This window comes from Gossypium raimondii, chromosome 10 (assembly GCF_025698545.1).
Source record: "Gossypium raimondii isolate GPD5lz chromosome 10, ASM2569854v1, whole genome shotgun sequence".
NCBI classification, from domain to species: domain Eukaryota; kingdom Viridiplantae; phylum Streptophyta; class Magnoliopsida; order Malvales; family Malvaceae; genus Gossypium; species Gossypium raimondii.
This window is the reverse complement of record NC_068574.1, coordinates 5,097,309-5,123,585: the sequence shown is the minus strand read 5'-3', so window position 1 is coordinate 5,123,585 and position 26,277 is coordinate 5,097,309. Positions and strand designations below refer to the sequence as shown.

The 26,277-nt window shown below is 31.9% G+C and overlaps 3 protein-coding genes and 1 long non-coding RNA gene across 4 annotated transcripts; 2 read left to right on the top strand and 2 right to left on the bottom strand.

The window, feature by feature from the left end:
* Window positions 1-2,547: 2,547 nt before the first annotated feature.
* Window positions 2,548-5,421, top strand: LOC105776574 (exocyst complex component EXO70A1). Its single transcript, XM_012599301.2, has 2 exons — window positions 2,548-4,862; window positions 5,004-5,421. Exon 1 carries the CDS (start codon window positions 2,777-2,779, stop codon window positions 4,658-4,660), a length of 1,884 nt encoding a protein of 627 aa, XP_012454755.1. The 5' UTR covers window positions 2,548-2,776; the 3' UTR covers window positions 4,661-4,862; window positions 5,004-5,421.
* Window positions 5,422-5,692: 271 nt separating this feature from the next.
* Window positions 5,693-8,477, bottom strand: LOC105776575 (uncharacterized). The gene is made up of 5 exons (XM_012599303.2): window positions 8,170-8,477; window positions 6,966-7,884; window positions 6,645-6,740; window positions 6,258-6,394; window positions 5,693-6,088 (listed from the first exon to the last, which is right to left on the bottom strand). Exons 1-5 carry the CDS (start codon window positions 8,376-8,378, stop codon window positions 5,914-5,916), a joined length of 1,536 nt encoding a protein of 511 aa, XP_012454757.1. The 5' UTR covers window positions 8,379-8,477; the 3' UTR covers window positions 5,693-5,913.
* A 3,374-nt stretch (window positions 8,478-11,851) lies between these two features.
* Window positions 11,852-13,027, bottom strand: LOC105775916 (protein NEGATIVE GRAVITROPIC RESPONSE OF ROOTS). Its single transcript, XM_012598411.2, has 5 exons — window positions 13,022-13,027; window positions 12,869-12,941; window positions 12,243-12,796; window positions 11,984-12,161; window positions 11,852-11,871 (listed from the first exon to the last, which is right to left on the bottom strand). The coding sequence occupies exons 1-5, from the start codon at window positions 13,025-13,027 to the stop codon at window positions 11,852-11,854; spliced, it is 831 nt and encodes a 276-aa protein (XP_012453865.1).
* Window positions 13,028-22,476: 9,449 nt separating this feature from the next.
* LOC105775152 (uncharacterized) lies at window positions 22,477-26,277 on the top strand. The gene is made up of 4 exons (XR_008190208.1): window positions 22,477-22,514; window positions 24,386-24,474; window positions 24,910-24,956; window positions 25,057-26,277. It is a non-coding gene; the product is annotated as an uncharacterized LOC105775152 (long non-coding RNA).

Sequence of the window (26,277 nt, the reverse complement as noted above, 5' to 3'; positions counted from 1 at the left end):
GTTTTTTATGAGTAAGCGCAAAGGTGATTTTTTTTTAATTTCATATGTGAATTCAGGAAATTTGTAATGGGCCAAAACAAAATTTAAAAAAATTGGGGAACAAAGTTAAAATTTTACATTAAAATGGCTTAAACTGAATTATAAACTTTTTTGAAACAGTCACAAATGTAATTTTATCATTTAAAAAAACTAAAAAGGATTAAATTAAATTAAAATGATTTGAGAGGGATCAATTTAAAAATTGTATCATTTAATTAAGGGGACAAGGCCTTCCCGCCCCTTTGCCCACACTATTAAGTAAGAAGTAGAGTTGTTTGGTAATCAACCCAAAATCAATGTTTTAAAAATTAATTAAAAAAATGGATCGGTGGTTGAATTGATTATACTATTAATTTTTTATTTAATCAATTTGACTATCGATTTAACAATAAGTAAATAAATAATTTAAAATTTTATAAAAATTAATAAAAAAATTTAAAATATATATTAAAAATAAATTAGTTCAATTATTTTTTTCTTTCTCGATTTTTAAATTTTGAGAAGCTTCAAATAATTTACTTAAAAATTGATTCAACCCCTTTATCCAAATCAATAGATCAATAAATTTTAATCTGATTAATCTAATCCGACTCGACAACATCGCTCAAAAGTGAGATATGACGACTTGGAGACAGCTACTGTATGATTTCATAGTCTGTTATACGTAAGTTCTAAGTTATGTTTAAAAAAGTGGGGCAAGAAGGGAACAAGCCTAGCCTACCCGTGCAGGGAATATAGATGGGCCTTGGACCATTAGAATCTTTGAATGAAGGCCCAGTTAGGTCTTATTTCGTACATTTAATGGGAAAGCGACCACTCCAAAATTTTAAATTTTCTTCCCAATAAGTTTACACCATTTTCTTTAAATATTGTCCTAATGTTTTCTATTTTAAAAATAATTAATAATTAATAATTTTCTAATTTTAGGAAGAAATTGTATTTTTATTTACTCAAATAAATCGTTGACATTTTTATTTGTACAAAGACAAGTTTGATTCTTTTTCTATATTAAAACTAATATAGTTCAACGTTGAAAAATTCATTTAAATAATAATTAAAAGACTTCCGAGTACAAATTAGACTTAAGAAAAATAAGAAAAATTATAAAATTAAAGGTTTCTATTATTTAAATAAAAATTTAACCTAAAATAAAGACAACATACAAATGGATGAAAAAGTAGAAGGTCCAAAAGGAAAAATAAAAATTCAAGAAAGGCTGAGAGAGCAAATTTCGCGGGAAGTTGGCCGGAATTAACCGGGAAATATCCCAATCGGCGGCGAATACTGCAATGAAAATTTAGATTGAAGAGAGAGAAAGAGAAAAAGGGTCAAAATTGAAAGTCCAACAATAATAAATTGTTGAATTAAAAAAAAAGCAATAATAAATGGTCAAATTCTATATAAACTCTCAATAGTAAGGTTTTTTAAAGCACATTTTAGTTTTTCTACTTTAATTTGATCCGTTTTAATTTTTGTACTTTTTAAAATTTGAAATTTCAGTCCTAAATCGAATAATATTAGTTGAATCATTTTGGTTAAATTCAATTGCTAGTTCTATACTATGCGTGCAACTGTAGATGTGGTCCATATTCTCCAATTGAATCATTCTAAGGGTGGGTTTGGATGGGCGGTGCGTTTACCTGCGGTTAGTGTAAAAACAGTGGTGGTGGTGAGATTAGATATTGTAGCGATACTGTAACGTGAGATAAAAAGTAAGCTAAATGCATCGCACCGCACCCCAATCGCCCATCCAAACCCACCCTAAGTCTCTATATTTTTTAATTTTTTGATATTTTTAGTCTTGACGCAAATGAAATTCGTTAATCAATTAATTAAATTTTTAGAGAGTAATATGTGAAAATAACAAAATGACATGACATTACACATATGATAATATGTTTAGCTCATCGGATTTTAAAATTAATGAACTTAACTTAGTGAATTTAACGATTCTGTTTGGTAAGGACTGAAATTTTAAAAATTAAAAAAGCATAGGAACTAAGAATAACCAAATTAAAATAGAAACATTAAATCCACAACTTTAAAAAGGACTAATAATATCAATTATTTGAATATTAAAAACTAAAGAGAAAATTATAATATTTGTAAAATGATAAAATGTATATGCCATATCATCATGGGTCTTAAAAATAAGTAATGCAAAATTATTTGATGGAATTCACAAAAGAAAATGGTTTGGGGATCGAAAATACAAATTTGGAAACCAAAAATATTAGCAAGGATCAAATTATTACAGAAGGACTAAATCCAAAAAATATATATTATAGAAAGAGCTTCCATATAAATTTACCATAATAAATTCCCCAAAAATTCCTCAAAATAGACCCACTTCTTCTCTCTTTCAAAATTTCAGGTTCAGACAAAATTCCCATTAGCAGCCTTACTAGACCACCACCCACATTACATCTCATTATTATCTCTCTCTCTCTCTCTCTCTCTCTCTCTCTCTTCCTTTCCTTTTCTATCATCCAGAAAAAGGAACCTCCCCTCCCCCTACCCTCACCTTCACCTCCGCCGTCTCCGCCACTGCCAAATACACTTACTTTTCCTTTATTCTTACAGAAGAAAACAAAAACAAAAACAAAAACAAAAAAAAGTTTTTAAGTTTTATTATTTTACTTTTTCTAAACCTTTTCCAAGATTTCAAAAAAGGATTTTTTTTTTCTTTCTTTCTTGTAAATTCTGCAGTTTTCTTTTTTATTGCTGAAAGTTAGTTATGGAGCTGCCGGAGAATCTTAATAAGGATAGTAACGGCTATGAATCGGCGGAGAAGATAATCCTACGGTGGGATTCAACCGCATCGGAGGACGCAAGGGAGAGAATGATCTTCGAAACGGACCGTCAAGAAGCCGATCTTTACCTACAAGCCGTCGATGAAATCCAACGTTCCTTATCCAACGTATCAATCTCAACCTCTTCAAACGCCGGCAAGAACGCTAACGCCGTCGATGACCAGTCAAAAGTCAACACCACGATCCAGATCGCCATGGCTCGTCTCGAAGACGAGTTCCGCAACATCCTTATCACTCATTCCTCCGCTTTGGAAACTGATTCCCTTTTCGATCCGTCGTCGTCCTCAATTTCAACGCCTTCTCACCACGAACTCGAAGAAGATGATACCTTAAGCAACGACGATAGCAGTCACCACGATCTCCTTCAGCTTCAGCTTCAACACTGTGAATCCTCGGATAGCTCGACTTACCGATCTACGAGCAGTATCCGGGAAGTGGATCTGATGCCGTCCGAAGCGATTTGCGATTTGCAAGCGATTGCGATGAGGATGATCTCGTCTGGCTACTTACGCGAGTGTATTCAAGTGTACGGGAGCGTCAGGAAATCGGCCATCGACTCGAGTTTTAGGAAACTCGGAATCGAGAAACTTAGCATCGGAGACGTCCAGAGGCTTGAATGGGAAGCTTTGGAGAGTAAAATCCGGCGTTGGATTCGAGCTGCCAAAGTTTGCGTCAGGATATTGTTTGCCAGCGAGAAGAAGCTTTGCGAGCAAATCTTTGAGTGTGTTGGAACGGATATTGATGATGCTTGTTTCATGGAAACGGTTAAAGGGCCTGCAATACAGTTATTTAACTTCGCGGAAGCCATAAGTATAAGTAGGAGATCTCCTGAAAAGCTTTTCAAGATACTTGATTTACATGATGCGTTGATGGATTTGTTGCCTGATATTGAGGCGGTTTTCGATTCGAAATCATCTGATTCGATTCGAGTTCAGGCTGCCGAGATTTTATCCAGGTTAGCTGAGGCTGCTCGAGGGATATTGTCTGAATTCGAAAGCGCAGTTTTAAGAGAGCCCTCTAGAGTACCTGTCCCTGGTGGAACCATCCACCCTTTGACTAGGTATGTCATGAACTATATCAGTTTGATATCTGATTATAAGCAGACTTTAATTGAGCTTATAATTTCGAAACCATCTACGGGTTCGAGGTATTCTGGTGATCAAACGACCCCGGATATGGAGTTTGCTGAGTTGGAAGGGAAAACTCCTTTGGCTTTGCATTTGATTTGGATTATAGTCGTTTTGCAATTCAATTTAGATGGGAAGTCTAAGCATTATAGAGATGCTTCATTGGCACATTTGTTTATTATGAATAATGTTCATTATATTGTTCAAAAGGTTAAAGGGTCACCCGAGTTGAGGGAAATGATTGGGGATGATTATTTGAGGAAGTTAACAGGGAAGTTTAGGCAGGCGGCAACGAGTTATCAGAGAGCTACCTGGGTGAGTGTTTTGTATTGTTTGAGGGATGAAGGGTTGCATGTGAGTGGGAGTTTTTCTTCTGGGGTATCAAAAAGTGCATTGAGAGAAAGGTTTAAGACTTTCAATGCTATGTTTGAGGAGGTTCATAGGACTCAAGCAACATGGTTGATACCCGATACTCAGCTGAGGGAGGAACTAAGGATTTCTATATCCGAAAAGTTGATCCCAGCTTATAGGTCATTTCTTGGGCGTTTCAGGAGCCATATAGAGAGTGGAAGGCACCCAGAGAATTACATCAAGTATTCAGTCGAAGACTTGGAAACGGCTGTCTTGGATTTCTTTGAGGGATACCCTGTATCCCAGCACTTGAGGAAGAGATCTCAGTGAAAGGAGTGATCTGAGGTAATATGAGATGAGTTTTGCCATGGTAGAAACTAGGAGAACATTCTTTCAATTTTTTGCAGGGTATTTGGGCAAAATGGTGCTTTGCCGGACATGGGGCTGCCCTCAGCTCTCCAATTTGATTGAATAAGATCTGATCTTGTTGCTTCCTTGACCGTGGAATTGGAGCCTGAATGCTTTCTGCACTGTAAGCATTATGTTGGTTTGTTACCACATTCTAGATTTTGTTCCATTTGTTCATATGGTTATTGTTGTATTTGTAATTTAGAATTTTGTACGTGTGTTTGCTTTTACTATTATTAATGATATGAAGAAGCTTTTTTTATAGGCACTGCTTTTGAAGTTGGGCATCCTTGGCTGTTCCTTAAAGTTAAAATTCCCTGTATAGATGGAATAAAATACAGAGGCCAATTACAGTTTGGGTTAGTATTTGATATACTGCCCATTAAAAATTTTAATTCCACAACCAAGGTTGAAATACTATCAGGTTTCCCATTTTTTTTACTATATTTATATTGGCAGTCTATCAAATAATTTTGCTTAAATTGAAATGCGATGGCCTACCAAGTCGAATTCTATGGTTCCCTTTTCATATTCAACTTGAATATGATACATATAGGCTAAGACATTTAGGGCAAATTGTTAGTATGGTTCACACTCCACTTGCTCCAATTGGTTCTTTTATTGAAATTTTTTTCAATCATGTACTTGAAAATTCAAGCAGATGACAACTCTTGTTGGTAAAATTTTTTTTCATAGCCGGTGATGAACTAATGTCGCTCGACTTCATTGGCTTGTATATTGCTATGATTCATGGTCAAAAGTATGCGTTACACTTCACAGATGATTCCCTTAGCTTTCTCTTCACTCTTCATTCTAAAGAGATACATTAAGTGACTATCCATAATTTCTCAAAAGAAAAACGGTATCATATTAAAAGCCAGGCAACTTGAGAATGAAGTTGATGCCGAGTGTGTGACTATTCATATGGGGTGTGTTCTATATATGAAAAGGCTGTAATATAACACGTGACCAAACTATATTAATATAAAAAAGGGCATAGCATGGATTGAACTTTTCCTTTGGTGAAAATTGACAAATAACAGATAAACAACTTACTAAATTAAATAGCTAATGAACGGCTGACTTTTGGTTGTAATGATTGGCTTTTGGCATATAGTAACCTGGTTGATATCAATGTTGAACTCAGAAGCGTCAAAGAAGGTTCTTTTTCCAAGTCACACCGTCTTGTCTTCTTCCAAATCACCATTCCATGCTCCATTATGGCCCTGCACTGGTCTAGCCTCTGCTGCACTTTTAAAATCTTTCATCGGTGTTGAAGAGGGTTTTATGAGTGTCAAAGTAGTGTCATCTTTATCGAAACCTTCGTTTGCTTCATCGGAGTAAGCGTACCTTTTAAGACCAGAACAACCGATTAACATACAAGTGCTCAAGTCTATATAGACATCTCAAAGTTGCTGGAGGGTGTTGGAATGTGCAAAAAAACACTTGATTAATGAACTATATCATAAAAAGGGGTTGCAGGAAGTGAAAGCTTAGAGCTCGACGAGATAGATCTTACCGCATCGAATTTTGAGAAGGCGCCCAAAGAACACAGATGACGCATAGTAGAGAGAAAGATAAGACTTGCCAAAAGGCTGGGATGATCCAGGCACTCTGCCACTGCTCGTTGTAAACATCATTCAACTTGAAATAAAGCTGAAAATTTCAGTGTTACAGAAGTTGTGAGATGTGACAACAATGCCATTTCTAAAATGTTTTTACTTTTTCCTCAACTGTACACTGTGGCTTCTCATTATGCCATCTCATACTTCCTAATTGTAAAGATGCGCGACCGCACGATTAAATTGCTAGCATGTTCTTTACTTTCTTGTATATTATATGCTGGACTTAAGTTTGCTAATAAAGCATCCAAAAGAAAGCATCAAAGAATAACAGAGTTTTATACCTCGTAACATATCCAACCCACAGACACGATAACAGCTACTGCCAATGCATTTGTGAACTTCCTGTATATATCCAGCTTTACCGTCATTCTTCTAGCCTGTTGCACCAATAAGTGAGGAAAAACTTGCAAAGCAATGTATTACTTCAAACGTCATTTACTTTTAATAACAAAAGAAGCGATAAACGAAGGATGATAGCTGCTGTTACATTTGTATCGTAGAATTTCAAAAGATCTAATTGCCAGTCCTAGAAAGAGGTGAACTCGATAACCGAATACTATTAGCTTGAAATCACCGACAAAGTTAAAGGACAAAAGAGATACCTGAAGTTTATTTAAAGTTGCAGAGAGAGAAGTGAATATCCAAAGAATGAAGAAGGCATCTAAGATTGCAACGGGAAGAACCAAAAACAGTCTTGCCTTTCCAGAAAGATCACTCACTGCACCAACATTTTCTACCACTTCAAGAACTTCAGACGCCAAAAAGAAAGTTGCCCCAAGCATGATTACCTTTGAAGTAAGCCCACCAAGGGTAGGCCTCACAACACCATAACCCATCGAAACCATCAAAATGATAATCCAAGAAACTGTACGTTTGATAGTACCGAAGCTGACCGCCCACATGGTGATCCCAACTGGCCTAATTCCACTCTCATTGAACTCAGCATAATCGAAATACCAAAGAGCCATCTCGAGCATGCCGAGCGTTATCACTAATGTTATACAGTTTTGCAAAGGAAAAATCTCTCTCCAAAACCTTGCATACTGCGAGAACCAAAAGATTCCGAGGATCACAAAAGCAAGGGACATGAACCCGTAGAAATTCATCAGCGGGGCCATTCTACCGGGTAGATAGCCATTAGGATTTTTCCATATGGTTTTCCCCTCCACAGTCAAATCTTTAAGGTTCACATCACAGTGAATGAAGTACAAGTTATACATCCCAGTTTTAGTAATCTTTATAGACCTTGATCGCAATGTTGCAACCTCATCATCTCCATTAAAGGAGATGCCGAACACTTTCGGCCAGTTAGGATTCTCGGTGGAAGGACGATAAATAACTTCTCCTTCCAAACAAACACCGAGTTTCGCAAGATCTGCCGTGCAACAAACAGCTCTTTGACCCCCATAAGCTGAACCCCCAATCGAGTCTCTATCTTCGACCCCGAAAACAACTGCTTGTATAGCCTTGCTGCTAAAGTTAGCAGCTTCTTTGGGTCTACGGAATGTAACCTTCTCAAAACTGGTTCAATATTTACATGCAAAATAAGGCAATCAGAAGGAAGAAAATGAGGAACATAAGCAATTGCACATGAACAACTTTAAATTCACTAGTTTTAAATTCTTTTCAAATTTGTCCTACTACTCAATTCTGAATGCAGTATCAGATCCTAATCCCATACATTTCAAACAAAGCTATCTACAAAACTAAGAGATCTAAAAGCTAAAAGCAGCAGATACTTGCAAACAAAAAGGGAATTGCAAAACGGAAAATAAAAAATAAAAAAGGGGAAAGTGAAGAAGTTACCGGATATAAGAGTCACCAATAGTGGCGGTTACATTGTAGGGGTCAGCAAAAGAAGAATAAATGCCTTCGCTGCCGCCATGTACGACGAATGCATTGCCTTTACCGACGAATTTCTCACCATTGTACTCATGAACCGAACCGTCAACAATGAAAACAAAGCAGAAACACAAAATGGGTAGAAAGAAGAATGAATCTCGAAGCTTAAGCATTGCCAATAAAATGAAAAAGATGGAGACTTTGGTTGGATCTGCTAATTTGCAAAGGGGGATTTTTTTTTGTCTTTCTAATAGAGCTAAAGGACCCAGTAAACTGTGTAAGTAGAAATTTTTAAATAATATTAGTAAGAAGGATAGGTGGGGGAGGTGAGGAGGATTTAATCCTGACCCTTAGATAATTGACTTTCTGGGTTTAATTTAAGATTAATCAGATTAAGGAGCCAGCAGTTTTGTTCTGTTAAACCATCAGCTGGGCTTGCCCAATTTCTTTTATTAAAAATAATTAATTCAATATTTATTTCTAATTTTAAAATTTGGTGCTGAAAAAATATATTTGTAAATTAAAATTAAATTTTAATTATGATAAATATTTGAATATGTTTGGAATGCCCAATTTTCAATTTCATTAAATTCTATGTGTCTTCGAGTATTTTTAGCATTTTATATGGTTTTTAATTAAAATCTAAATTAAAGAAAATTGAATGATACCAAATAGTGGTGTTCATGAGTCGGGTCTAAATATGATATTAATATAGTTTATGTTTTCTCAAGTTCAGTTCAGCCCGAAATATGAACTTAAAATTTTGTCCGAACCCGTCTATATTTGCAAAAGTCTGCCCATATTATTTTTTAATTTTTTAAAAACTATTTATATTATATTATTTTAATATTTAATAATTTTATACATTTTTATTTATTGAAATTTTTTATATAGTCATCTTAATATTATTTTAATATTTATATTAGAGTAGTATTACATATTTAGTATATGTTTATTTTTTAATATATTCTAAATTATATAATATATAAAAATAATATAATATAAAGTATTATAAACTTAAAAACGGGTCAGGTCGAGTCGGGCCTTGAATGTTCAAGCCCGAGCCTGACCTATATTTTAAACGAGTCTAATTTTTTTGTCCAAACTCATTTTTTAGAACTAATATTTTTCTCAAACCCTCTCAAATTTCAAATAAACATTCAGGCCTGAGCAAGTAACCCGACCCATGAACAGGTTTAATGCTAAACCCAAATATACAAATATATATATAATTATAAAATTATGTTAAAATTCGATTGGTTGAAATTATTTCGTGCATGTTAAATAAAACTATTATTGACAATAACCCACCCCATGATTCATGGCACAGAGAGCTCTAAGAGTAATGCCTGCTTCAATCCTACATACAGAGTGTATCATGTTGAGGGCGGAAAAAATTTCTAAGATCACAACATCAACATAGGTCGTTCACAAGAGCGGAAGGATGCTAGTGAGTGAAGGTGGAACATACTCAAAGATGAACTTTTGGTAACAGCAATGTCAAGGATGATCTCGGATGGGACGTTGAGGGTGTGAATGAACTTGAAGGATAATCTTAATATAGCCAAGGTTGTTTCAGTGTAGCGGATCAATTGAGATGGTCTTAGGGGTGATTTCAACGTCTTCAAAGTCCTCCGGAGGTAGCAGATCAAGTAATATAGTCTCAAAGGATGCTCGGATGATCTTGGTCTGCAAGAACTTCTGGAACATCTACCGGAGAGAAACAAGGTTAGTGGGCACCAGAGGACTTCCCTATAGAGTACACTCCAAGGCCAAGTCAGTAAAGGAATGAAACATGATAAGAAAAGGAAAAATAATTAGGATAAATGGGTATAGACTACTTCTCTTACTTGGAAAAGCAACTTCGTGTTATGATAGCTTTTTGAGGGGTTTAAAAATCTTTTATATATACATCCAATAGGTGTATCTTCATGAGATAGTAAAAATATTTTATTATGTAAAAAATTCTAATAAATTATAATTATTGATCAAATAGTTGTAATATTAAGGTAACTTTTGCACGTAAAGTTGTCTTATAAAATAACACATTTATATGAAATAACATCTTATTAAAAGATACATCCATGTGAAAAGGTATTTTAAAAAAATATGTCAGTTTGCTATAAGTTTAATTTGATTGTTCAAGTACGTGCCCAATCAGAGTATTGAATAAACAAAGAAACAAATACAAAAGTCAAAAAAGGTAAAGAGATTCGCACATGATTATTTGTTAATGCAGTTTGGAAATGGTATTAGTTTGCGGAGTTTCGCTCAATGAATGACTTTTATTTCAATAATCTTCCGAGTCACCTATTGGTTAAAGTACAATCTACTCTTACACCAAAAATTAATTGCAGCCCAACACCAACCACAATTGCGACAAATAAAAACTTAACACAAGCACTCCAAAAAATACATTCAAATGTGTGGCATAACAACCTATTTATAGGCTAAAATTGACTTCTTCTTCGTATAGTCTTGATAAAGTAAAAATCTCATTTTCAATCCGAATATAACTTCTCGATAAATTTTCAATAATTATCCAAAATAAAATAGAATTAATCTCCTTAAAAACAAGCAAAAAACATGTGAGAAAAACTCTCACCATAAAACATGTATGTTTCGTGTCTTAAGTGACTAAGTCTTTAATTGATCAGGTAACTAAACAAACATTGTTGGACAGTCTTGACTCTAATAGTATCTCATAAAAATATATATTTATTGGATGTTTATATAAAAGACTTATCTGTTAGTCACTTTTACTGATTTATTTGAAGTAGTGAAGATTTTATTGTATTTTGAAAACATAAAAACTAAAAAGAAAAATGTTCTACACCATCGAATGTATAATTTATTTTATCTATGCGTGGAATGAGAAGTAGACTTTGGTTTGGGCCTCATCCTGAGCCTTGACAAAGACATGGCTTAGTTATGCTGAATTATCAATATTCAGTCCCAAAAAGGAAATCTTCACATGAACCTTTGTCTTGAGGGAGGGACCAGGAAAGAAATGCAGAATTGATGACAGTTTTTAAGGTCCTCTCTCAGCTAATCTGACTTTGGTCCCAACCTGAGTCTTCAACTTTTATTTCAACCTTAGTCCTCTCTCAGCTAATCTGATTTTAGTTCAACATGTAATACTTTAGTGGTAAACAATAACATTCCATCCAAAGCTTAATTTTTATTGAAATATTATTTGCACAATCAAGGTGTTCCACATATCTCAATAATTTCTTATCAATTCAAAATATTATTCACCTCTAAATTCATCTTACAAAAGGTGAAGTTAAAAAAAGAAAAAGAAAAAGTGGGTCAAGAAAAACAGGATAAAAAAATAATGTCTAGCTGTGCTTAGTGCCAATACAGATATCCATTGCAGATATCTCAGAAACATGGCTTGCACTGCATCCACAGTTACAATCATGTAAAAAAGGGGAAGCACAGCTAGTACAAACAGAGATTCTTGTCTGAATCGTACACCTTTTTTTTTTTTTTTTTTGTTTGTCCTGTAATACTTTTGAGCCACCAGATATAGAATTTATTCATGGATTTACCCCTTCCAAATTACTCTCCTGAATCATTCAAGGCAGCTATTCCAGTTCTTGACTCCTACATCTTACCTTTCAACTACGTAGGTAGGTTGATTTTATATCTCTAGAACAATATCTGCAATATGGAAAATAAAAAATTATTATTTTTTATTTAGAGGTTTACTCTGTATACATGTTTTGGCTAATAATTAACTCTATTATGAAAATCCCAAGATGGAATTACTTACATTCAGAATCTGTTTTCACCCATTTACCTCCATCTTCACTCTTTCTCTCCACTGTTTCATTTTCATCTGGAATTTTTTGCCTTTTGGGTGTTTGCTTGTCCTCCAAGTATTTCTTCATTGATGGTTCTCTAGTTGGATTTTGACTGTAAATCTTCTTGTGAAGCATTACCCTCAAAAGCTACATTGTTGATTAAGAAAAACCAATCAATCAAAGAAGTAAATATTTTCAGTTAATTAAAGCTTTTACCATGAATTTTACCTTCTCCATTCTTGATTCTTGTAGTGTATCTCTCAAAGTTGGTGTAGGTGGAAATCCACCTGAACAAACAAACATCTTCTTCAAAAGGAAAGAAATTGATTTCTTCCCAATGGCCTTTTTCTTATTATCTTCACCACGTATGTCTTTGCATCTGCCGAGGATAATGCTAATGGTTCGATCGATGTCTTCCTCCGATCTCTCCCCTGCATCACTGCAAACCGCATTGCTAAACCTTCTATCCACTTCCAAGCTTGATGGACAATTAAGAAATCTATCCAATGGTAAACTTGCTACTTCTTTTTTTGTGTTGGGGTTCGGTTTTCGGGACAAGAGTTTCGTTAGTTCCTTTTGTAGTTTCCCGACTTCTTCGACCGTGAACTCCTGTAAATCATCGGACGAACATGGCTCTTGGTCTTGAATCTCAATGGGTTCCTGTTGAATGGTGCTTTGGGATTCAGGGTTTTCTTTAAGCTCATTGTTACCAAATGTCCCTATTGCTAACAGTCCATGTGGCCAATCACTGAACTCCTCCCGAGGCTCTTGTTTCATATGATCTACAACAGAAAAGGAAAAATGTTACACTATGTGCTTAGACATGACTTAATTCAGACAAAAGCAATGCTTACAAGTAGCAGATATTGTATTTGACTTGCTGGGTCCTTGTTTCCCATTAAGCTTATTTTGCATCCAACCAAAGAACTGTTATCAAACATTACGTAAATTTGGTATCATTACAAGATATAGATGATATCTAGATTGAAAATCATGACAAAACATACCTTCATTTTTTTCAGATATGTGGAGCAGGACAAGCTGAAGTGAATGGAAGGGAATGAAAATGGGGGAGGTTTTTGTAATGAAAATTTGAAATCAAGTGGAGAATGTATCTTAGAAAACTAAGTAGATCTCAAAAGCCAATGAGAAATGAACTTAGAAAAAAGGGATTGGGTTTTGATGAATTTCATGAAATATTGGTTCAAGTTCCTATAAACAGCGGCCTTTTTGCAACTAACGTATTCATTCCCCCACCACAACTTTGAAGACATTCTCTCCCAAATATATACACTATGGATGTATGCATGTATGTATGTAAAGTCCACATCTATGGGGATACCATGGGTTCTGGAACATCCTGTTTACTCCAATGAATGGCCAAAAATGCTGATTTCAAGACAATAAGTTCTAGTAAAAGTCTTTAAGTCTCAATCTCCATAACTTATCATCAAACGGCTGTGACAGTGACACAATGAAACATCTTTTATCTTTCCCCTGGAAAAAGGTTCACAACGACAAGCTGTAATACGATAATATAGAAACGAATCTTGTGTTAAACATTGTTTCCTTTTGATAGGTGTTGGGCTTGCACATGTTATATAAACTAGAATGGATTAAAATAATGTTGGAGATTAGTTAAAATAATACGAATGCTTAAAGTGATTCTGTTGATCTCAGTAGTGACAACATTGTCAGATAACATGCTGGAATTCTCAAGCAAAACCTTTGCATGTATGGAACCATCATTGTAGCTATCTATTTTCTCTTGTATAATTTCATTGATTTGCAATGCCTTTCCAACTATAAAACAAGGCTCTCTCATGATTTTCCTACCAATTACATTAAAACACATTTTATTGAAATCTTAAAAAGAAAAAGAGTACACTTTTTTAAATAAATAAAGCATCCATGATTTTTAATTGGTGAGTGGTGTCATCCATGATGTTATGTGTATTAACGTGGCTATGTTATTGACCTCGATTAAGCGTAATTAAGAACACAATTAGCTATGTGTAGGATGTTCTTTGGTTGGATTGCTAAACCGATGCACGAAGGGGATATCCCTTCAAGACCTAATTTAATATTTAATAAAACCAAATTAATATCACTCTTCAAGCTAGTCATGGACTTTTTTTATTATTATTTTTCTCTCATAAAAGATTTCATATTTATTTCTTAAACAATTTTTATTTTTTTTCCTTTATAAAAAATAATTAATTAAAATTGGCCATACTCATCATTCAAATATAAAGGTTAAAGTTAAACCAAATCTATTAATATATACCCTAATTGATGAAATCCTCGAGATGCAATAAGAGAATGAAAAGGGATGATCGCTGCCACCAAGATTATTTAAGAGCAAAGCCATGTGAGTTATTGTAAAAAGTAGGTGTCTAGGGTTTAGGAACCAAGCTAAAATCTGGAAAATCTTACTAATTCTGGAATCTTTGGGAACTTTGACTTTACATCAAACCAAGGCATGAGCTGATGTGGAACTCAACCCTCCATGCATTTGACTACCTCTTCAACATTTAAAATTATTTTTTTGACAAATAATTAACTTTAATTTTAAACCCTAAATAATGGGGTTTGTTTTCCATTGAGATTAACTAAAGGTTAAGGGCCATGATAACAGACCACATACTCCTTTTTTGTTTAATTTAATTTATAAAGTAAGTCATAAGAATTTACACTTGTTTTTCTTTAATTGGATGATAAGTTAGATTCGATCATGATATATATTGAAAAATAAAATAAATTATCATGAACGGATAAAATTTTAAAACTAAGATAAAATGGTAGTTCAACTTTTTTTATAAGTATTATTATTCAAATAAATTTACAAATTAATAGTTTTATTTCTATTAGTTGTTTGGGTTGGGCCATTACATATAGTTTCAATAGATGGAATGCCCGTGCTTATTTTTCCTTTCCTTTTCTTATAAAACAAACATCATTTTAAGTTTATATATTGCATACATAAAAATATTATTGAATATTGATGTGTATAATTGAATCAAAATTAAAATTTTATATATATTTAAAGTACAATAAAAATTCATTTACATAGGAATAAAAATTCAGATATTGTAAATTTTTTAATGTAGCATAAAATGCTTGAAACTTGACCAGTGATTCCAGTGATGTTTTCTTTAAGGCAATATTTGATGCTATCTTATCCTCAAAAGAAGAACTTTTGAAGTAAATAAATATATGTGGTTATAATACCACCTATGATAGTTGATGAAAGTCGCAGATTCCTATGCATATTAACTCATCAGAAATACAATGATTGAATCTATATTGAAAATGAAGGGAATAACTTTATGTAAGTGTCAATGTTTTATTTTGTAATGGGGTATATTTGAGAGAACAATAATATAATTTGTGTTCAGTCATTAGGCTCTGTATTAGGTATATGTGTTGATACATGGAATTAATAAAGAGAGAATAAAGAGGAGAAGATGATAGTGATTTGAGGACCGATTCATTTGTGACAGATGGAGAGTCGAAATATTAGGTTGAAGGAAGAGGAGGAGGAGAGGAGAGAATGGAGAAAAGTTGGAAGACTTAAGGTTTCTTAAGAAGGAAGAAAGATCGACTCTTAGCCTTTGTGCTTCGGGGTATATATAGGGGAAGGTCCCCTATTGGTAATGCCATGTCAACGAGCTAGCAGAGGGAGCGATTGAACATATGAAGTTGAAGCTCAAATGATTTCTAATTAAGTTCCAACTTTTTGCCTATTAATTATAAACTCATTTAGTCACGAAGTCATTCCACTATAGTGTCGTGACTAAGCTCTCCCCAACAGCATACGATTACGAAAACAACTACTTAATACTCGTACAATGACCTTGTCATAAGTGTGTTACCCTCATAGGATATCCTTGATCTCTTTGGGATAATATTTGTTCTCCAAATATGATCCTACTTTATCTCATGGTAACCACTATATCTTCTTTCATGAAAAGTCAATCACTATCAAATAGTGATCAAGTCATCCATCATAAAAACGGACAACCCGTGGCCACATTTACTTTTTATCAACCATGTAATGCCAATTAGAGGATATCATTTATCCATGTTTTGGGCTATAAATTCTACTATTGTGAATGATGCTACATATTACAGAAGTAGTACATCCAACACACTAGCTTTCGATTCCTTATCTATTTGAACTCAGACTTTTACTTACATTAAAGTGTACGAGTCACACATACATAGTCCATCCTTTGCTCAGGATTTAGGTATGACACACTATGAAAGTTACAAGTGAATAAATCCATAAACAGATTCAGGATCTATTCTACTTGAGTCCTTTCCGATGTACTGTCAGTCACATCTATGTCTGTATCTTCTGGGAGTCATCCGCTCCGATACCCAAGACAAGACATCTCCTTAATTGGACTTAATAGACGACATATTAGTCTTTCAATCAGTTTGCTCATTTTCGATTAAACTAAGGATGTAACCGCCCGATTTCAACTCTAATCGGACATAGTGGTTTTGGGACCACAAGTCCGAGTCAAAAAATATTTTAATATTATTCTGTGTGTTTATTATGTGTGAATTTAATTATGTGAAATTTTCGTGTTTTAATTTTGTCGTTTGAGTGATCGATTAAAGAAAAATAACTTAATCGCGTAAAATGAAAAATTGGCTAGTTATTGTGAAAAGTGTTAATTTGCTAATGTCTTGTTAATATGGAGTTCTTAATAGGTAAAAAGCCCATTATTATGTGAGTGGGTGATAATGGTAAAAAATGACATTATATTATAAGGTTTATATATTTTGTAATAAAGGTTAATATAGTAAGCTAAGAATTAAATTAACAAATGATATAATAAATCAAATTGAAGCCATTATTTTCATTCTTCATTGCCGAAACTTAGAAAAGCAAATAGGGTTTAAAAGCTTTGAGATATTCGGTCATTATCAAGCTTAATTCAAGGTATGTTTTACTTCGGTTTTTAATAATTTTTACGTTTTTGATATCGTTGTTTCGAATACTATCCGACCCATGTTTGGATTTTTAATTTTGATGAATATTTTGAGTTGTGCCATTGATGAACATTTGTGTTATGTGATGTTTGATGATGAATAATGAAAGATATATTTTAGATTAATATGTTTTGTATTGGAAATTTTGGTGAAATTGAGTAATTAGAGTTAAATTGTGAAATTAAATTTTGAGGACTAAAATGTGAAATAAATTAAATGTAAGGACTTGTATGAACAATAGGTACATTCGGCCCTTGTATGTTGTGAACAAATTTTGTGTATTTTGTGTTTTATCCAATAGGGACTAAATTGTAAAAAGTGTAAATGTTAGGGGCAAAATGGTAATTTACCCATTTATGTGTTTTTTTTTGGATTAAATTGAATTTAATTATATTTAAACTAGCTTATTTTGAATATAATTAGATCGAGATCCGAAGAAATCAAAGTTGGATCGGGAAAAAACTAAAGTTATCGATTAATCGTCTGGTTTCGACTTTTCACCGTCCGAGGTAAGTCTATTAGCAACTAAAAGTTATTAAGTTAATATTTATACATGCATACTAATTGTATTTTATGTTGAGCTATAATTTAAAGTATATTAGTTGAATAAATTTTGAAGTGCGGATAATATATATAACATGTTTGAATATACAAGTATGATCTTGTATAAATTCATGGTTTGTAATGAAGATATGAAATGTAATCAAGAATAGGTGATGTTGAATAAGCATGAATATATATATGTAAATTTCTTTTATTGAAATTAGGTAAGAAAGTTATATATATATACATACGATAGATCAAATATATATATATATATGTAAATACATGAACAAGTCTTGAATTTAGTCAAAGATATGTATATATATATATGTATGTAAAATACTCGAATATATATATGTATATATATAAGTTTTTGAGTTTAGTTAAAGTACAAATGTTGTATATGTATAAATTCTTGGTATAAATTTAAGGTATGTATAACATTTATATATAAGGTTTGATTATGCAAGATTATGTGTATATGTTCTTGTAATGAATTTAAGTATGAAATTTATATATGTATGTGAAAGTTTCGATTATGCATGTATATTCATGTAAAGGTTCTTGAATGGAAGTGAATATGAAATTATTAGTTTCGATCACTATTTGGATCATTATAAAGTGATCGAATGTAATACAGACTTTATGTCTAGCAGGTTAAAAGCCGGTGTACCGAATCAGGTTTTAAAACCTAGCAGGCTAAATGCCGATGAATCTGTTTAAATTATGTGAGAATATGCAATTGATATATCTATGATTTTGATTATATGAAATCGATGAATACATAAACATTCAGTTTTTACATGCTTGGTGAGTATACAACTACATTCGGGTTTTGCATTGGTTAAATATAATTGTATGTATTCGGTATATACAATTAATAAAGGCATATGTACCTTAGGTATGTGCAATTGTTGAATTTATAAATGCATATGGTGATATGCGGTTGTTAAATATATATATGTTGAGCCTATGTGTTTGATAAATATTTATGTATGCATTTGAGATATATATATATAAATGTACTCATTTATATGTATATGAAGAATATGTATATATATTGAATATATGTATTAGCTATGTATTCAGGTATAAATTCATAAGGAGTATATATATATATATATATATACAAACGAATATAAAATGTGATTGGCATATATGTGTATGATCAATTATATACACATGATAAGTACATATGTGCATACGGATGTATGCAGTAATAAAGATGTATACACATTCGGTTATAAAATTTGTTAAACATATGTATATATATGCAATCGGCTATTTATGTTAAAGTGTATATACACTCGGTTTTAATTGTTGATAATTATGTATGCATTTATCTATAAGTATTTGTTAATATATACGGTGTTTGCGAATTCATTAAGTGTACCAGAAATATTATGATTTTTATAAATATATTTGTTGTTATGCTATAGACTTACTAAGCTATAAAAGCTTACTTTATTTACTTATGTCTTTCTATTTTATAGACTTAAAGATCAAGCTTCAAGCTCGGGATTGTCGACAAGTTCATCACCCTATCTATTATCTCGGTATTTAAAATATTTAAATTCTAACTATGACATGTATAGACTAGATAAATGTTTTAAGATCGTACTTTGTTGTATTGTATATGATTATAATAGCCATACTAAAACGGTTTATTTCCTTATGGATTTGCTACTTGTAATGTCTTTATTAGTTAGATTTTAATGTCTTTCTTTATTAAAATGGTTAAAAGAGAAGTTTAATATTTTGCATTTTGTTTTATATTAGACTAAGTTTATTATATTTAACTAATATATATAATATATATGTATTGATTTTGAGATGGTTGTGTTTTGTTCGGTAATGCATCATAACCTTAATTCGGCGACGAATACAGGGTAGGGGTGTTACAAAGGACATATTTAGGTTCGTCTATTAATACAAGCTGTCTTTCCGTACTACGATCTGATCACGTCGTATCGCTTAGTATTAATTAGACATTTAGACAACCAATGAGCAACATTTGCTTCTATTTTGCTTTACGTGCAAAAACCATGTGAGGACAATTATACAAAGTATATTAATGTAATCAATGCATTTGTTTTATTAACCAATCTATTCGGAAAAATTACAAGTGTATATTGACGAAAATACTATACTCAGGGCACCAAATCCAACAGGTATATCATAGGACTAATCTATATAAGCGTAGGCTATATAATATATGACATTATGGTAGTGTTTGGTATGATAGAAATTGGTCACTTTCTTGGGAATTTAATCAGTTGCAAAGTGATTTCAACATTTGGTATGTCAAATTTATTTACTTTTTTTAGAATCTAACTTTCTCTTGAGAGTTACTTTCCATGAACATGGCAATGCGATTTCATGATAAAAGGTAAGAAAGTTATTTTCTCATATAAATTGGAAAGTTTAAAAAAATCTAGATAAAATTAACACTATTTTAAATTAGCTTATGACATTAGTCTATTAATAAATGTAAAGAAGAAAAAGAAGCTATTGCCTCCATCCTTTCTACTACTTGATTTTCTCTACTACTTCAATAGATTCTTAGAAAGTAAAATTTTTCCTTAATTTTATTTTTATTTTATATTTAATCATCTATATATAATACCGTTTACATATTTTTCTTTTTTTTGGCATATTAATTAAAAATTTAATTTTATTATAGTATTTATGAATCTTTAAGAGAAAAAGGAAAAAAAAGGTTTAGCTCTAAGATTGATTGATTATTTACCTTTGAATTATGATTGTTGTATGTGATCGAGAATTTTACTAGAATAATTTTCAAGAATGAGCAATGATTACAAATGATCAATCAAATTTCAATGCAGTTATGTATTATATTCAAGTAAATTATGTTTTTTTAATATCCAATGTAAAATATGTTATATTGGGGCTTTGAAAAGAATAAAGTAAAATTATCAATTAAAATTTAATATTTAATATTTAATCCAAATATTTGTTAGGAATAAATTTTATTATAAAATTAAATACATGAATATTATATTTTATTTAATAAAGATGAATTGTAAATTATCATTACATTCCTAATAAAGTACTTAGTGAACCAAATGTGATGATATAAATTTTCCTAGATTTTAATCAATATTTTTCAATGCATACCAAACATTGTAAAGTAATATTCCTAGCAATCACATTCCAAATTGCATTCTAAGTGTATGTTAACGAAACTTTTCTATTATTACTAGTTTTTTATTGGAGGAGCAACGTGAGTATATACATTTAATTATTTTATTTTTAACAATAATATATAAAATTTATTTATACTATATCTTTATTATATTTAAGCTTTTAATTAAATTGGTGTCATGACTTAACCGAACACTTAATTAAAAATGATTAAATATTTTATTCATTATAAAAAGTAATAAAATAATATGATAATATTTTTATCTTTTACATAATATATATTCAAAGTAAATTTAGAAAAATAGTCAAATTTAAACTAAAAACACGTTCATTTTCAACAACCAATTTTACCATCACAACCAAAATTTTATTTTTTATATCAATTTTTATAAATATATATTTTCATCTATATTTATCTATCTATACTATATTTACATACATATATATATATATATATATATATATATATTCTATAGTTGCTATATATAATGATTTTAATTGAGTTTGGTGTCACTCAATTCAGTGACAAAAACTTAATTATATTATGTCACACCTAAGATGCTGGAGAAAGAAAATAATTTATGTAGGAATAATACTTTTTAAATTATTCAATAATAATTATAGATGGGGTGATAAAAAACTTATGTATAACTCTTATGAAAGACGTGTTTGATCAATTGATACATGATTTTAGTTGTTTTATTTAAAGACAATAAAAGTGTGAAAAGGTAAAAGAACCATTCTAATAATATTAGTTATTATTTAAAAGAAAGGATATATTAGTCTTTTCTTAACTAAGTTGGTATCTGGTTAACCCACAACACCAACTCAAATATGGGTTTTGTAGTCTTTTGGAATATGACACACTTATGATGTGGGAGAAAAATATAATTATATTACAAATATATTTGTAAAATATTGATATAGATAACAAATTAGGTTTTGGTTTAATGGTAAAGTACAAATGTTAAAAACTATAGAGGCTTGATAACATAATAAACTTTGTTAAGTAAGGGTATTTTTTGTCATTATTCAATTGAATTGTTGCTTAGCTCGTGACACCAATTCAGTCAGGTACTTAATGTCACTTATCAATCGGATATTACAGCATGTTTGGTTGAGTGTAATGGCTATGCCATTACAGCCCTATTCTGTGGGCCCACCTAATCATCTGTTTTGTTCAATGGAATGCCCTATTACGGGCTTATTCCATTACGGGTGTATGCAAAAAATTGGCTGATTTTTGGGGGATTTCTATTCCCTTCCCAGATCACCGTTTAGCTATTCAACCCTATTTTACCCTCCCAACCCCCGCTCCCGATTCACTTTCATATTGGCATCTTTCGTCGGCTCCACTGCCTCAGATCTCTGGCCCAACTGTTTTGGCAAGTGCTTTTTTACTTTATCGATGTCTATTTTCAGGTTATATGCTCTCTCTCTCTCTCTCTATATATATATATATAATTTTCTTTGTTTTTTCTCTTCATCTTTGATCTGAATTCAATGGAAAAATAGCTATTTTTTGTATTTTCTTTGATCTGAACATTTAAGCGGATCAGTAACTTTCACAAACGAACATAAAAACCCATTTCTTTTCTTCATTTTATCAGTTTCGGCAGCATGTTTCATTGTTTCTTTGCTTAAATTCCACGCGTGCAAATTATTTTCCAGTCTTGAAATTTCTATGAACAGCTTTTTTGTTATTATCTTTTCTGTTGCGGCATCAAATTTTTAATTCTTTTTTGTCTGGCAGGTTTCTTTAGTTTCTAAAAAGAAGAAATTTTCGAGGTAATTTGCTTTGTACCCTTTTACTTCTATTTCTTATTTTAAACCCTTTCTTGCATGTGATCTTTACTGAGACAGTTTATGCATGTCTATGGTCTTGCATTTTCTTTCTCCATCTTGCCGAAGTAGAGAGTTCCTTATGTTGTTGCATGTAAATCTAGCTTTAGTGGTAATATATATTTCCATATTTCCATATTTCCTTTTATTTGGCTTTGCAATTGCATGTAAATCTGTTGTTGAAGTTTTCAATTGGAAATGGTTTCTGTATTTTTCTTGAATGATCTGTTTATATTGTGCTCTGGATTTTAAAAAAAAAGAAGAAAAAATTATCCAATTTACTTTTATTGAAGTTAACTTTGAAAATTGTCCATGAAGCATGAAGTTTAGATTGTGATCTGTTTAGATTGTGCTCTGGGTTATTCCCCTTATCATTATACTTATTGGATGTTATTACAACAGTTTTAGTGCATTGTCACTGCTCAGACAGACTGTCGAGGGAGCCTTACATTACAGCATTAGATTATTGCACTGTCCCCTGCATCTTGTGACAAAATTTGCAAATTTTGTGCTCTTGGGTTGTTTTTTCATTTAAATCATATGGCATATTATATTTATGAATATAACTATAGGGAAATAGTTATGGTTTAGGGATATTGTCTTTGAGTCCTCTTTTTTTGGTTTGATATGGCCAGTTCTAGTTGCTGGGGTACAGACCTGCGCCAGGCTCCATGCCTGATTGTTCTTGCTTATTCTTCATTGTAATGAAATTATAATTGAAACTTTAATTGAGGTATAAAGCTATTGGACTAGTTCAGATAAGTTTTTAATATTTTTGTTTTTCATGTTTGGTAGAAACATGAGTGGTAAAAAATTGGTCCAAACTTGAATTTGTATTTGGATCCAAATATTTTTTCCACGAATAAATAAGTTAAATTTTCATTTTTTATTTGAATATGTGTTTTTGTTTTTATCATTATAACCTTAAAGTTGTATTATATCAACTCAAGAAAATAAATTTAAGGTTCAAGAGAATAAACATCAAACCAATATATATCTATATACTCAAGAAGATCAAGCCTCCCACGATATGTCAAACTATAAACAACCATTATTAGTAGGATCAACAAATGAAGTGGAGGACTGTCATAGGTCAAGCAATGGGATTAACAAATGAGCTTGACAATCTCATAGGAAAAAGGTCAACAATCTTAATCAAATCACATAGGAGGAATGTCTTAGTCCTAGTCTAACGATACCAAGGAGCCCAAGATATAAATAACTAGGTATATACCACTTCAAGGACATCCTTACTTAACTCTAGCTACTATTACTCTGCTTAAAGTCTTTTCTGAAAAGGTCTTTCACCATCATTAACTTAAACATCGATTCTGGCACTCTCATAGTATGTTTATTGTCTTACATACCCATCGGCTTCTCTAGCCAAGAATAACAGCCCGTTCATACTCCTCTAAAGTAGACGTTAAGAAATTTAATTTTAAAAGCATTACCCAAATTTAATTTAATTTAATTTACTTTAGGTTCTTTTTTTTTTCTTTTTTGGGTGATTTATAAAGAAATGAATTTCAAGTTTTTGACTTGCAAAGATAGTTTTAATTTCTATTTTGTGCTTTGTAAAGATTCTAAATATGCATTGTTCATTTTTATTTGATAGTGTGTTATTGCTTCCTCTTCTTCTTTGGCTTGTTTGATTGCTTCCTCCACCCACAGTTGAGCGTCTTGTATTCACTAAATCACTATAAGTTCTTTGACAATTAAATTCTTTAATTTTATTTTACTGTTATTGAAATTAGTATTAGAGAAATGTGACCCTTTTACTATGATTTGAAGATATATAACGCTTTAATATCTTGCAGTAATGGCTCGTCTGCCTTTAATAGTACAAAGTGTGAGGCGCAAAAGAATTGGTCTTGCATTGACAACATGGTTGCAAATGTGTACAATTGTGAGTTGGTTCTTACTTACATTTGTGTACAATTGCGAGTTGGTTCTTACTTACATTGGGTGCCATCCATAGCCTACATACTTATAGACTAATGATTAGATTTTAGATTTTAGATTTTAGATTTTTATGCAAAACAGGATTATGTGAAAAGACTTATAAATACTAGTGACGAGACCTGTATTGAACAAGTTAGGATGAATAGAATTGTATTTTTCAAACTATGTAAGATGTTACAAACTTTAGGGGGATTGAAGTCGTCAAGGAACATGCTTGTTGATGAGCAAGTGACAATGTTTTTACATATCATTTCCCATCACCTTAAAAATCGAGTTATCAAGTATCACTTTAATAGGTCCGGGGAAACCGTTAGCAGATCATTTCACAATGTTTTAAATGCTGTTATACGCTTATAAGATGTGTTATTTAAAATGGCAGAGCCAATTACAGCTAATTCTACAGACCCAAGGTGGAAATGGTTCAAGGTATTGGAGTGAGTTCTATATATATATAGCTTGTACATAATTTAGTTGATTTAGATTTAAATATAGTATCCTAACTCAAGGTTTTATACATGTGGTATAGAATTGCTTAGGAGCTTTAGATGGAACCCACATCAAGATTAGGGTTTCAACAGTTGATAAACCTAGATATCGAACGCGAAAAGGTGACATAGCAACAAATATGTTAGGTGTTTGTACACCTGATATGCAATTTGTTTATGTTCTTCCTGGTTGGAAATGTTCTGTTACTGATGGACAGGTTCTTCGAGATGCCATTAGTAGGAGACATGGACTAAAAGTTCCTCATGGTAAAGTGCAAAATTAGAGGACTTTGAATTAATCTTTAAGACCATTTGGTTTTGGGGAATTAACCATGACAAATAGTTTTTTTTTATAGGTTGTTATTATCTAGCTGATGCTGGATACACAAATTGTGAGGGATTTCTTGCACCTTTTAGAGGACAAAAATATCATTTGAATGAGTGGCATCAAGGTTACCGGCTAAGTACTCCGGAAGAATTTTTCAATATGAAACATGCTTCAGCATGTAATGTTATTGAAAGATGCTTTGGGTTATTAAAACTTAGATGGGGAATACTTAGAAGTCTATCATTTTATCCTGTAAGGGTGCATAATAGAATCATTATTACATGTTGTTTGCTCTATAATTTTATTCGAACCTATATGAGTATTGATCCTATTGAAGCGGGGTTGGGAGAAGGATTACCTAGTAATGTGATAGATGACGATGAGCCGAATATCGTAATTATTCATCCATCGGATGCATGGGCTACTTGGAGGATGGAACTAGCCAACCAAATGTTCGATGAATGGCAAGCATCTAGAAATTAGTTAGGTTTAGGGTAAAAATAGTAAACATTAATTTTTTTTATGTTATTTCATGAGTGGTGTTTGAATTGTTTTTTGTATTGTACTAGACTTGTTGAATTATAATTTATTTTCTTTTAATTCATCATGTGTTATAATTTTATAAAGTGTTGACCTTTTGATTCATGATATTGAACTTAATTTTAAATTTTTTTCTTAAGATAATTATGTCAAGTTTTCCAGAATCAAATGTTTCTTCCCAAAATTCTCGAGGCACCAAAAGAAAATGGGTTCCAGAAGAAGATGCAGCGTTGGTTTCCTGTATGGTCGACTTGCACAATGTTGGAACCTTTAATGCTGATACAGGATTCAAATCCGGTTATTTAAATGAGTTAGAAAAAATGTTAGAAAAAGTTTTACCCAATGCAATGTTGAAGGCTAAACCTAATATTGAATCGAGGATTAGGATATTGAA